General features: G+C 48.5%; 1 protein-coding gene across 1 annotated transcript in view; it reads right to left on the bottom strand.

Annotated features, from left to right (window-relative positions):
• The window catches only part of LOC142490477 (short transient receptor potential channel 2-like), an 80716-nt gene that overhangs the window by 51011 nt on the left and 16717 nt on the right, over positions 1 to 12988 (bottom strand). The window contains 2 exon segments of the mRNA XM_075592820.1: positions 861 to 1064; positions 4730 to 5422. Coding sequence (XP_075448935.1) covers positions 861 to 1064; positions 4730 to 5422 — 897 coding nt within the window.

The raw sequence follows: 12988 nt of genomic DNA, 5'->3' as shown, positions 1-12988 counted from the left end.
TGCGCAATGACTTACAACAGGTCTGCGCTTTTTGCGTCCCAAAATCACAGAAAGGGCAGAGGATCGATCGGACAACTACAGCGCATCCGCGAACTTGCAACGCACCAGATGAGACATCCGGATGCGTTCCAACTGTTAAGGACCCGGACTGATGACGTCAGCAGGATGAAAACGGAAGATCTACTAACCCCCCTTATGCCTGCAGGACCGCAGGGAGACTGGCTCACGCGTGCGCAATGACTCACAAGTAGTCTGCGCTTTTTGCGCTCCAAAATTATAGAAGGGTGAAGAGGATCGAGCGGACAACTACCGCCCATGCGCGACCGTGAAACGCATGCGTTCCAACTGCTAAGGACCCGGATTGATGACGTCAGCAAGATGGATGCCAGGATACACAGAAATGATGAGAATGTAAACTCCACGATATACAGAGGATTGCAAACAGCTGTTGGGGTTATCTAACAAGAGATACACACTGGACATTGGCTAGAAGGACTGAATCAGCACATGAATTCCATCAGCACTAATTGAACAGGTTGCATTGTGGGGGTTTGGGGCACTATTTATATGTTGTTACAAGGGAATGTACTTATGCCATTGTCACTTGATAAAGACCATTATGGTCGAAACGTCGTGTTGGCTCAATAAATGAGTTTGATTTGCTAAATCCGCTGTGCCCTATGTTCCTTTGTTTATCTGTTCAGGACTGATTGCAGGCTTTCGTGCAAACACTGGAGCACCGGTAACTGTATCATTATTTTTCTTTTTGAGGTGTGCAGCATTTCTCTTATATTGTCTATCTCTATATAGTCACATCTACATACAGTGAGAATGGCACGACGCTGCCGCAGTGACTGTACCCGTTTCTGGTTGTGATGCACCGCGAGCCGGAGCCTGGCCAGGTTAGGAATCCCCTCCTCGAAGGCCTGATTATCCACATCTTCCTCATCGCTGTCATCTCCACAGTCATTCAGCACAGCGGTAACTTCACTCTGATTCCTGCACATCCCCAGCAGCTCCACCGCAAACTCCTGAGACAGGTCCTCCAGGCTCAGGTATTCCGGCTACAGAGACCACAGGGCCGGTTATTTACACCTATCATAAGCACCCACGGGAACCAGAACACTGGTTATTTCCACCCATCCTCACCAACATCCGAACAGCAGCACTGGTTCTTTAAACCTATCCTCACCAACACCTGAACCCCCACACTGGTTCATGTAACCTATTTTAGTACTCTTTAGTACTCATAGGAGTCAGTTTATCGGGGAAATCAGGGAAATCGCGGTAAGACAGCTGATGCTAAATATGAGTCAGATTGACTCCAAATCAGTGAGGCTTACTGAAAATCAGTGACAGGTCTGAGTCAATGAGACGTAAAGGCGATCTCAGTGAATGGAGGAGACACTCGACATGCATGTTAATGTAATTATTAGAGAGATTCCCTGATTAATTGTTGCAGTTAGGCTTTCCAGTATCAACAGCAGGCAGACTCTTTCTTTAACCCTTGTGCCACATACACTTATATGACACTATTTCCCACTACACTGCTTAGATTGTATGCTCTCAGGGGCAAGGAGGCCCTCTCATATTGGTTCCATTAATGTCTGTAGCACACACTTTTGTATTGTACTTTTTTGTTTAATCAATGTTTTATGTAACTTTGTACATTGTTAAGCACTCATGCACGCATGTACTCATGCTCTGCTTATGACCATGGACAAATGTATTTCAAAGCCCAGCTGAATTCATTTAGAACCCCTTCAGCCTACATCTGCGTCGCCCCAATGGCAGCTGAAGAGCAGCCAAAGGGTGTCATCCGATTGCTGCCGTTTGGGGCTCTTACAGCTGGTTGGGTGAAGTCTTCTAACACAACACGTTGCAGGCCTATCCTACCTCTTCTAACACAACACATTGCATGCCTATCCTACCTCTTCTAACACAACACATTGCAGGCCTATCCTACCTCTTCTAACACAACACATTGCAGGCCTATCCTACCTCTTCTAACACAACACATTGCAGGCCTATCCTACCTCTTCTAACACAACACATTGCAGGCCTATCCTACCTCTTCTAACACAACACATTGCAGGCCTATCCTACCTCTTCTAACACAACACATTGCAGGCCTATCCTACCTCTTCTAACACAACACATTGCAGGCCTATCCTACCTCTTCTAACACAACACATTGCAGGCCTATCCTACCTCTTCTAACACAACACATTGCAGGCCTATCCTACCTCTTCTAACACAATTTTAAACTTGTTTGTAACTGTCACATACACCCATAATCATATATTATCTCTTATCTGTCCATGAAATGTCTGTGAATTGACTCTACAACCTCGGTTCATTCAATGTAACCATGTATTGGCAGAACTCTGTGCCCAGGACATACTTGAAAAACGAGAGGTAACTCTCAATGTATTACTTCCTGGTAAAGGATTTTATCAATAAATAAACATTCAACACTATATAATAATAATAATAATGACTCCAGAAAATAATAACGTGCTTCCGTACACAACGCTGTAGGGTTTAGGGTTTTTCACGTACAAGCCTCTGTCCTGCATGTCTTACAATGTAATCTAAGAAGTGGAATTACCACCAAGCCACGACTTCTCCCATATACAACATAAATGTGACCTGGAAGAGTAACTTATTGGTACAGAAAGTATTTTGTATAAACCGCTCTACCGTACGTATGGTTGTGATCCTGATTTAAGTACGCTGTGGGTGCACGGGAACAATAAGGAGACCCCTAATCTCTCCCAAGTGCTCTATGGAACACACCAGGTGTTACCCGCACTCCAAATGAATACAAGAGAGTACTGTAAATGATGCTTAAAAATGCTATTGTGTACACGCAATACTATTGTGCATCATTGAGCAAAGAACATGTGACGGCAATATGCAAACGCAAGTTCCAAGTAATGATTAGATGCAGGAAGGGGAGGAGGGATAGTGAGGAAGGGGAATGTGATATCACTAAGAAGCAGGGGGCTTCTTCCTACACCAACATCCTTCCTCTTTAGAGGTTTCTTTACCCTACCCTCACTTAATTAGTGATATCACATTCCCCTTCCTCACTATCCCTCCTCCCCTTGCTGCATCTAATCCTTACTTGGAACTTGCGTTTGCATATTGCTGTCACATGCTCCCGTCGCCATCTTGGACGTACTCGCGCATGCACAGACGCGATGCGGCGGCCATTACAGTGTTGGAGAACTAGCAGAAGAGGCGCTCCGTAGTGTAGGGACTGCCCACAGTTGCGCATGCTCAGTTGAGAGTAGCGGCGGCCATTACAAGTTCGCGCATGCGCAGTGTAGATCGTGCACGCGGCCCCAATGCTAAAGAGGGCCATGGGGAACTACAACTCCCAGCAGCCCCAGGGGCTGGAGCACAGGTGACTCCCAGCAGCCAATAGAGTTGCTAGACCCCTGCTAACAGGATATAGATATTGCAAACAGGGACCATGCTAGTCAGTAGGAGCTGGGACACAGAAAGGGGAGGGTGTATAGGTGCAGAGAGGCAAGTAGCCTCTGCACTAGGCCAGGAATCTCCCCTTAGGCCCCAGCTAGGCCCTACTCACCCTCAGCTTGTGGCTGCTACAGGGACGCCCCCTAGGATAGGGACAGGGTACTGTAGAGCAGCTAAAGTGAGGCTCCACCCAGGAAGCGTGATATCCTGGCCATTGCTGTGAAGGTGAATCATCCACTGTGGTAGCAGAGGCAGAGACTGTTCAGTGATGGATCACTCCGTGCGGGAGCCATCCATCACAGAGGTGGACGCGACGTGGGATCGTCCTTCTGGAAATGGATCCCAAGTACAGATCATCTGTGCGCCCGGGCATGGACACACCTGGCAGGTACAGTCAAGTCACCAAGTGCACCAACCTCATCTCATCTTAGTGGGCAGCGCTGTCTCACACTTGGGTGGGAGAGGGACACTTTGGACTCTTGATATATGGTGTGGGGTTACGGCCCAGTGAGGATTACTGTTACAGGGGTGACACTATTGTTGGTGATGTTATTGTTGTTATACTTTTCTGCATATAGTAAACTGTTTTACCTATACACAGGTGTATGTGGTTACTGTATGTGGGTCCTATGTCAGGGGTTATTCTACACTTAGAATCCTGCACGGGTGGAGGCGCTGTTTTTTGTGAAGATCGTTCCAGAATACACCCCAGGTTCCCATCAGCGGTGGCTCAGGCCTCCTGTGAATCTGACAGGGGATGCACCACACCTGGTAATATGTGTAGTTCTCCCACAAAGTTCCCTAGATGAGATCAGGGGTTGTGGGGGGGATACATGTGTTACATACACAATAGTATTGCATGTACATATTGTTGTTTTATTATATTATTATAATTATTATTATATCATTGTTACATGTTTTTTGCTGTATAATACACAATAGCATTTTAAAGCATCATTTGCTCTCTTGTATTCATTTGGAGTGCGGGGAACACCTGTTGTGTTCTGTAGTAGCTTACTGCTAATGTCACTGCCTATGAAGCAGGTGAACCCATTTAAATCCCAGTCTTAGCTCCTTGTGACCTTGGGCAAATCCCATCATTCCTTGGGCCATAGAGACCAAAAATTAGATTGTAAACTCTTTGAGGCAGGAACTTCGTGTCCCTTTAATAGTCTATGTACAGCACCATATACACTGTCAGCTCTTGGAAAAGAAAAGGGAAAATAGTCTAAATTAGACAGACCTTAAACTCTGGCTCCTTCCTTGACAGGCGCTTCAGCTCCCTGCTTAGCTTGAAAGCTCGAAGCATGGCGTCCTCGCTGGCTATGGACAAGTAAGCCCTGCTGGCGATGCCCTTGTAGGTGTTGATGCGGGACAGGGAGAACTTGAGAAGGTCGTACAAGCGCCCATTGCTGCACTCTAGGCAGCTGCAAGAGATCTTGTGTGGAGTGGTGATGATGTGGCCCTTCTGCATTAGCATCTCCACGATCTCGTAGAGGTCCTTCTCACAGGCCAAGGTGAGCGGGGTAACCCCGGGCGCAAAGCGGGAGTTGTCGATGGAGTTGTCGAAGAAGGCCATTGAAAAAGACTTAATGTCCATCTTGATCGCTTTCTCTTGATCCAGCCGGTCCAGCAACATCTTGACCACATGTGGCTGGTTAGTGTCTACAGCCACCAGGAGAGCCTCGTGGATCTGCCGGAAGTCAAACTTGACGCAGTGCAGCAGGGTCTTCATGATCTCTTCGTTGCCTGTCCGTATGGCCAGGTTGAGTGCCTCCCGCCAGGATCGGTCCTCACTGTCATCCAGCTGCCGCAGGATCCCATCGCTGACCTGCAGGAGTTGCTGCACATTGATGAGGCTTCCGTCATGGATGGCGTTGATGAGGGTCGCGGGGAACTTGAGCTTCTTGTTGACGATTTCCCTCCAGTTGGCTTGCTGAAGGAGATAATAAATGGTATTTAGCATTGGGCAAGTGCCATTAAAAAAGTAGTGGTGCTCTGTCTACCCTCTGGTCCCCCATTCCATATGCTGCCAAATCTATTCCTGTGCTAGTGAAGATTGTAGCCCCATCCATGCTTCTCCTGCACAGGGAAACAGCTTCACAGCATATCGAATATGGGTGGGGGGGGGGGGGTGATTTAGTTCTGTAATTCCTACCAATGTAGAGTTTCCTTGCGCCTATCCCGGTCATTCCTGAATTATTTGGCTGTATTACCCCTACCACTTTTGCTGAAAAGCTGTTCCATGTATTTATTATTATTAATAATAATAATACCTACATCGTATAATGCTTTTCTCCAAAGGCCAGTCTCCATTACTATATATATATATGTATATATGTATATATGATATAAGATAGAGTAGTAGATATCACCTTCCCTCTATTATAGTGACCCAACAAGGCTTGGGGGGCAGCAGGATTTCCCGAGCAGGGGAGAAAGCAGGGCTGTTGGCAGTAGGGGGCTGGGCAGCTTCCTCCATCCCGATTGGCTACTGCTATGTAATGCAGCCAATCAGGAGGAGGTGTCAGGAGCCTGGGGGTGTGGCCAAGGAGAGAAGCATTGAGCAGTGAGTGAAGAGAGGTGTGCGTGTCTTGAGCGCGTCACTCCTATCACCATTGTGTCCAATATTTTTGGAGAAGCCACTTGGCCACCCTACTTTACAGCAGCAATACACGTGACATAATAGGAGACGAAAGAGGAGTAAGTGCTTCATACCTAAAAGTAGATATGAGAAACAGGAGTCCCCTCTCCCGAAGAGACTACAATATAAATGATATTTAGCATCGTGGAACTACAGATGGATGACTGTTCATGCTGTGGAGGTGCGGAAACTGGGCCGTGGGAATTGGAATAGGGTGTGGGGTCTCTGAGACACAGTATGGCATGCTAAGACTGACCTGGTGACGAAAGGGTTAACCAGTGTGTGAGGAGCTTGCACAAAGAATGTCTGAGAAGGATGGGGGAAGTGAGAAGAGAGTGTTTACTAAGAAAAGGGCCATTATCAGCAGTGTCACAGTTCCAGGTCTTTAGGCAGATCACAAGAAAATAAGATAGTTGCTGTCATCAGAAATAGTGTGTACGTGGCAAAAAGATCTTGACAGAACATTCCGGTATATTCTTTATATGGGCATTGCATTAGTTTACACTGTATAATGATTGTGTAATACAGGTGTGCGCAAACTAGCGCCCCCCTATCTCCTCTTCGGCTCGCGCCCCCCCCTCCCCTGCACGGCTCTGGCGTCATTTGACGCCAGTTGCCATGGAGACGCGTAGCTGAAACTCCAGGTAAGTGAAAAGTTACAGAGGCCTCGCGCGATCACCCGGCATTTATTTTAAATGCCTTCGGGGAAGCGCGGGGCCTGTGTAACAGCCGCGTCCCGGCCGCACCCCCCACTTTGCGCCCCGCCGGCGTAATATGTATCCGGCTGCTGAATATATATGTATTCTGTAAAACTCACGACAGGCAGACCAGCCTTTGAGACTTCCTCATTTGTCCTGCACTGCAATTGCTTGGAATAAAACCTCATTACTCGTTTATTCTGGACACTGATATTCGGTCCTGCGACGACATTGCCAAACTGTTTGCACAATGTCAGCGCTACATCGGATTAAACACATGGATCCAGTTCCACAAAAGGGCGATAAACTTTCCGACGCCTATTCATTTGTATAGAATACAAATCAAATCAAAATCGGCGTTATTGGCATGACGAAAGAATTCAGTATTGCCAAAAGCGTGAATAATAGGGGTGTGACGGGAGGGGGTAACCAGGATCTATAATAAAGGTCAAGCCCGTTTGGTTACCCCTGCTCCGTGTAAAGGGGCCAAGACAGTTAGCTCTTGGACTCAGTAACATTGTATCATTACATTGTATTGTATGTAATAAAAGCATTTTTTTGTGTTTTTCCCTTTCCGGGCACGCAATCAAGCAGGGGGTTGCTGGTGTAGGAGTTTCAAGAGTTTTTTTGCGGAGGAACCATTGAAAGAATGTGTGTAGGAGGTTGGGGTCCGGAGTTACCGGTTCCCCAATAAATGTACCCGGGAATCATGCTCGATTCTCGGATACACGTAGGCACGTTGTCCTGCCAATACTCCCCCTTGAGAAAGTAACCGCGACTCACCACTGGGCTGCCCTGCTTCAGCATAACTTGGAAAGGAGAATGAGGCACAGGGATAAATGTGTAACTCTTGAGCCGAAGGAATCCCAAGGTTAAGGGGGGGGGGGTAACCCCGCTAGTGCCAAGGTGACCCACAAACAGTATATGATTTGTGGGTACCCAACCATACATAAGGTTGGGGGGACTCAGAGCCCAACCTGAGTCAAAGGGAAAGCATGGGGGAACATCTTGTAAACCAGGCCTGCACAACATACGGCCCGCGACCTCTCTGTGTGACTCCGGCCGGGCGCTAGTTAATTAATTAAATAAATTTAAAAAAAAAAAAAAGTTTAAAAAAAAAAGTTTAAAAAAATGGCGGTGGGGGGTGTGTGAAAAACGGGCTGGTGGGGGGGTGGGTGTGAAAAACGGGCTGGTGGGGGTGGGTGGGTGTGAAAAACGGGCTGGTGCAGAGGTAGGGGGTAGGCTGCTGACATGTGAGGGGGGGGCTGCTGACATGTATGGGGGGGGCTGCTGACATGTGAGGGGGGGTGGGCTGCTGACATTTGAGGGGGGGTGGGCTGCTGACATTTGAGGGGGGGTGGGCTGCTGACATGTGAGGGTGGGGTGGGCTGCTGACATTTGAGGGGGGGTGGGCTGCTGACATGTGAGGGGGAGGGTGGGCTGCTGACATGTGAGGGGGGGTGGGCTGCTGACATGTGAGGGTGGGGTGGGCTGCTGACATTTGAGGGGGGTGGGCTGCTGACATGTGAGGGGGCGTGGGCTGCTGACATGTGAGGGGGGGGTGGGCTGCTGACATGTGGGGGGGGGGCTGCTGACATGTGAGGGGGGGGGTGGGCTGCTGACATGTGAGGGGGGTGGGCTGTTGACATGTGAGGGGGGGGTGGGCTGCTGACATGTTAGGGGGGGTGGGCTGCTGACATGTGAGGGGGGTGGGCTGCTGACATGTGAGGGGGGTGGGCTGCTGACATGTGAGGGGGGTGGGCTGCTGACATGTGAGGTGCAGGGGGGGGAAGTGATGTGAGGTGCAGGGGGAGGGTATGATGTGAGTTGCAGGGGGGGAAGAGTGTCATATTGAGAGGAGGGGGAGAGTGTGTCATATTGAGGGGAGGGGGAGAGTGTCATATTGAGGGGAGGGGGAGAGTGTGTCATATTGAGGGGAGGGGGAGAGTGTGTCATATTGAGGGGAGGGGGAGAGTGTGTCATATTGAGGGGAGGGGGAGAGTGTGTCATTGAGGGGAGGGGGAGAGTGTCATATTGAGGGGGAGAGTGTGTCATATTGAGGGGAGGGGGAGAGTGTGTCATATTGAGGGGAGGGGGAGAGTGTGTCATATTGAGAGGATGGGGGAGAGTGTGTCATATTGAGGGGAGGGAGAGAGTCATATTGAGGGGAGGGGGAGAGTGTGCCATATTGAGGGGAGGGGTGTAGGGAATGTCATATTGAGGGGAGGGGGAAAGAGTGTCATATTGAGGGGAGGGGGAGAGCGTGTCATTTAGGGGAGGGGGAGAGTGTCATATTGAGGGGAGGGAGAGAGTGTCATATTGAGGGGAGGGGGAGAGTGTCTCATATTGAGGGGAGGGGGAGAGTGTGTCATATTGAGGGGAGGGGGAGAGTCATATTGAGGGGAGGGGGAGAGTGTGTCATATTGAGGGGAGGGGGAGGGAATGTCATATTGAGGGGAGGGGGAAAGAGTGTCATATTGAGGGGAGGGGGAGAGCGTGTCATTTAGGGGAGGGGGAGAGTGTCATATTGAGGGGAGAGAGAGAGTGTCATATTGAGGGGAGGGGGAAAGTGTCCTATTGAGGGGAGGGGGAGAGTGTCATATTGAGGGGAGGGGGAGAGAGTCATATTGAGAGGAGGGGGAGAGTGATTTAGGGGAGGGGGAGAGAGTGTTATATTGAGGGAAGAGAGACATGGAGGGGATGCTGACTTGTGGGGGGGATGCTGACATGGGATGCTGACTTGGGGGGGGGGGCTGCTGATATGGAATGGGCTGGGGGGACGTGGAGGGGGTATTGTGTGTTTGATGTGGAGGGGGGTATTGTGTGGGTGAGGGGGAGAGATGGTGGTATGAGAGATAGATGGGGAGTATCGTAAAGGTTGATAGTGAGGGGTTCTGGGGGAGATGAGGATGAGAGGTGCTGGAGGAGAGATGATGATGATGATGATTTAACCCGTGCGGCCCAAATTTTTTTCCCTTGGAGCAGTTCGGCCCTTCTCACTTTACGAGTTGGGCAGGCCTGTTGTAAACAGAAATAAAAAGAGTACATTTTTCCCTTTTCTGTTCCTTGTACCCAGAGACTCAGAGTTTATTCAAATGTATTTTTACTATGTTTAACATTCGGAACTCATGTCCAAACAGGCAGCCCGTGCAAACCCATAGGCGCCGGTATGTCTGCTGGTCATTGGAGTTCAAAGCAGCCAGAGAATGCCCAGAGGTGCGAACAGCGTTTGGTTAGAGGGAAAGGCAGAGTACTAGGTCTGGTGATCAATGGCAGTCCTCCAGGATGCCACTTTCCTGCCAGACCGAGGGGCGCCTGCCCAGCGGGTGGCATTGGGACAGCTGGGGGGAGATGTGGCTTGAGCAGGTCCCTTGGCCATTTCAAATTTCCAGCTGACCCGGCTTTTCTAACCGGCTTGGCTCTGATTGGCTGCTTGAGAACGTTCCCATGTGCTGGTTTGCTGTCTGGTCTGCTTCTATTTTATGAATGAAGCGGGGAATACTATAAGAAGCCGTGAGCCAATCAGATTGTGTGTTCCCCTTGTGTCAGAGCCGAAAGAGCGAGGTCGGGCTTTTCAAAGTTGCTTTGTGTGAAATAGCAAGGCAACCGGCTTCGATTTCAAGCCTGAAAAGCCTGCCCGCCAGAGACTAAGTTTCGACTTTTTCGCCCAAGTTCTCAGAAACGAACGTAGCGGTGGCGGCTGGAGTTTCATGCCGATTTGAGTTCCAGGAGATTCAGGCTGACTCGCGGTCAGGAGGGACCAAGTTCTGAGAAACGAACGTAGCGGTGGCGTCTGAAATTTCATACCGACTTGAGTTCCAGGAGATCCCGGGCTAAGACCCAGTCATGGTAAAACTCTCCCAATAGAGTGCCCTGCAACTAGGAAAGTCTAGTTTTTGACCCCAGTAAGTGTGTCTTTTCGTCTGTATTTTGTGTTGCTCTGTGTGCATGCGAATTTATGCCGAATAAATTACTGTACAATGCGTTTCTCTACCTTGTTTTGCTCCATGAATGATCCTGGTAAAAAGGTGTAAATAGCCTGTATGTAGCACCCTGCTGTATTTCTTGGGCCTGGCATGTCAGCCCTGATAACAGCAGGCAGTGCTAGGGTTAATAAGTCACAAACTGGTGAGATCACATCCCCTCATGTTTGAATTATGTAACATACAGGCTCGTGTATGGGCCTGGAAGGTGGTGGCACCACATGACAGGGTGAGGGCTTTGCTAGTTGATTCTTCCCCGTGACTCGGGCAGCATAGCCTGGCTCCTCCTAATGTATGAAAATGTGGGTTCCTCCAAATTATTGGGAGTTCTGCGCTCCTTAGGGAGTGCGAGTTCCATTCCTCCGCAATGGGGATTGGAAGGAGAGAAGTGTGCACAGTCTACCTAGAGGCCTCTTGCTTCTAGGGTGAAGAATCCTACAGGTATCCAGGGAGAGGTGGATCCCAGAGGAGTTCCCTGCGTGGATCTTTCTATGATAGAGGGACCCCAGGGAATGCACCACGCAGCTTGAGTTGTTATCTGAGCAGACCAGGCAGGTTAGAACCATGGAAACCCCTCCTGGCCTTGGTTTAACAGACAGGGACGAGTTTCCTGAGATGTAGGGTCCTAGAATCTAAGGAACCAAGAGAGGCTACCCTTGCAGGGAGTAGGTGGACGCCATACTCCCTGTGCATTATAGGTTGTGAGGTCCTAGTATTCTCCATGCCTGCATGGGACTCCTGTCAGGAGGGGGAGAGGTTGCTCTGCCGTAATGCCCTGTTCAAGAAGGTTCACCTGAAAGCCTGTCCTGATGCTGCGTTCTTGTTCTATTCTGATGCTTGTACTATGAAGAAATGCTTGTTCACTAACTCAGTGTATGGTTTCTAGAGACTGTCGTATGCCAATTAACATCAACATGTTATAAAGTTCCTGGCACCCTTTTTCTATTTCTACCTACACCTGCCATTCACTCCTAACAGCCTTGGCATGACCCTAGGTGGAAAGAAGACCCTGGGATAAGAGGTAACCAACTGAGCTAACACTATGAGCAGGTATAAACCATGACAGAGAGAGAGAGAAAGAGACTGTTATTCATGTACACCCTATCTCTATACAGCCGGGTGGGATAGGGGTGTTCTAAGTACATGTATAACAGGGGGTAGGGTATAGTGATTACACAGTACATGAATAACAGGGGGTAGGGTATAGTGATTACACAGTACATGAATAACGGGGGGTAGGGTATAATGATTACACAGTACATGTATAACAGGGGGTAGGGTATAGTGATTACACAGTACATGAATAACGGGGTAAGGTATAATGATTACACAGTACATGAATAACAGGGGGTAGGGTATAATGGTTACACAGTACATGAATAACGGGGGGTAGGGTATAATGGTTACACAGTACATGAATAACGGGGGGTAGGGTATAATGGTTACACAGTACATGAATAACAGGAGGTAGGGTATAATGAGTACACAGTACATGAATAACAGGGGGTAGGATATAATGGTTACACAGTACATGAATAACAGGGGGTAGGGTATAATGATTACACAGTACATGAATAACAGGGGGTAGGGTATAATGGTTACACAGTACATGAATAACGGGGGGTAGGGTATAATGGTTACACAGTACATGAATAACAGGAGGTAGGGTATAATGAGTACACAGTACATGAATAACAGGGGGTAGGATATAATGGTTACACAGTACATGAATAACAGGGGGTAGGGTATAATGATTACACAGTACATGAATAACAGGGGGTAGGGTATAATGGTTACACAGTACATGAATAACAGGGGGTATTGTATAATGGTTACACAGTACATGAATAACGGGGGGTAGGGTATAATGGTTACACAGTACATGAATAACAGGAGGTAGGGTATAATGAGTACACAGTACATGAATAACAGGGGGTAGGATATAATGGTTACACAGTACATGAATAACAGGGGGTAGGGTATAATGATTACACAGTACATGAATAACGAGGTAGGGTATAATGGTTACACAGTACATGAATAACAGGAGGTAGGGTATAATGAGTACACAGTACATGAATAACAGGGGGTAGGGTATAATGATTACACAGTACATGAATAACGGGGTAGGGTATAATGGTTACACAGTACATGAATAACAGGAGGTAGGGTATAAT

This window comes from Ascaphus truei, chromosome 3 (genome assembly GCF_040206685.1).
Source record: "Ascaphus truei isolate aAscTru1 chromosome 3, aAscTru1.hap1, whole genome shotgun sequence".
Taxonomy (NCBI): domain Eukaryota; kingdom Metazoa; phylum Chordata; class Amphibia; order Anura; family Ascaphidae; genus Ascaphus; species Ascaphus truei.
This window is presented reverse-complemented; position numbering and strand designations above follow the sequence as displayed.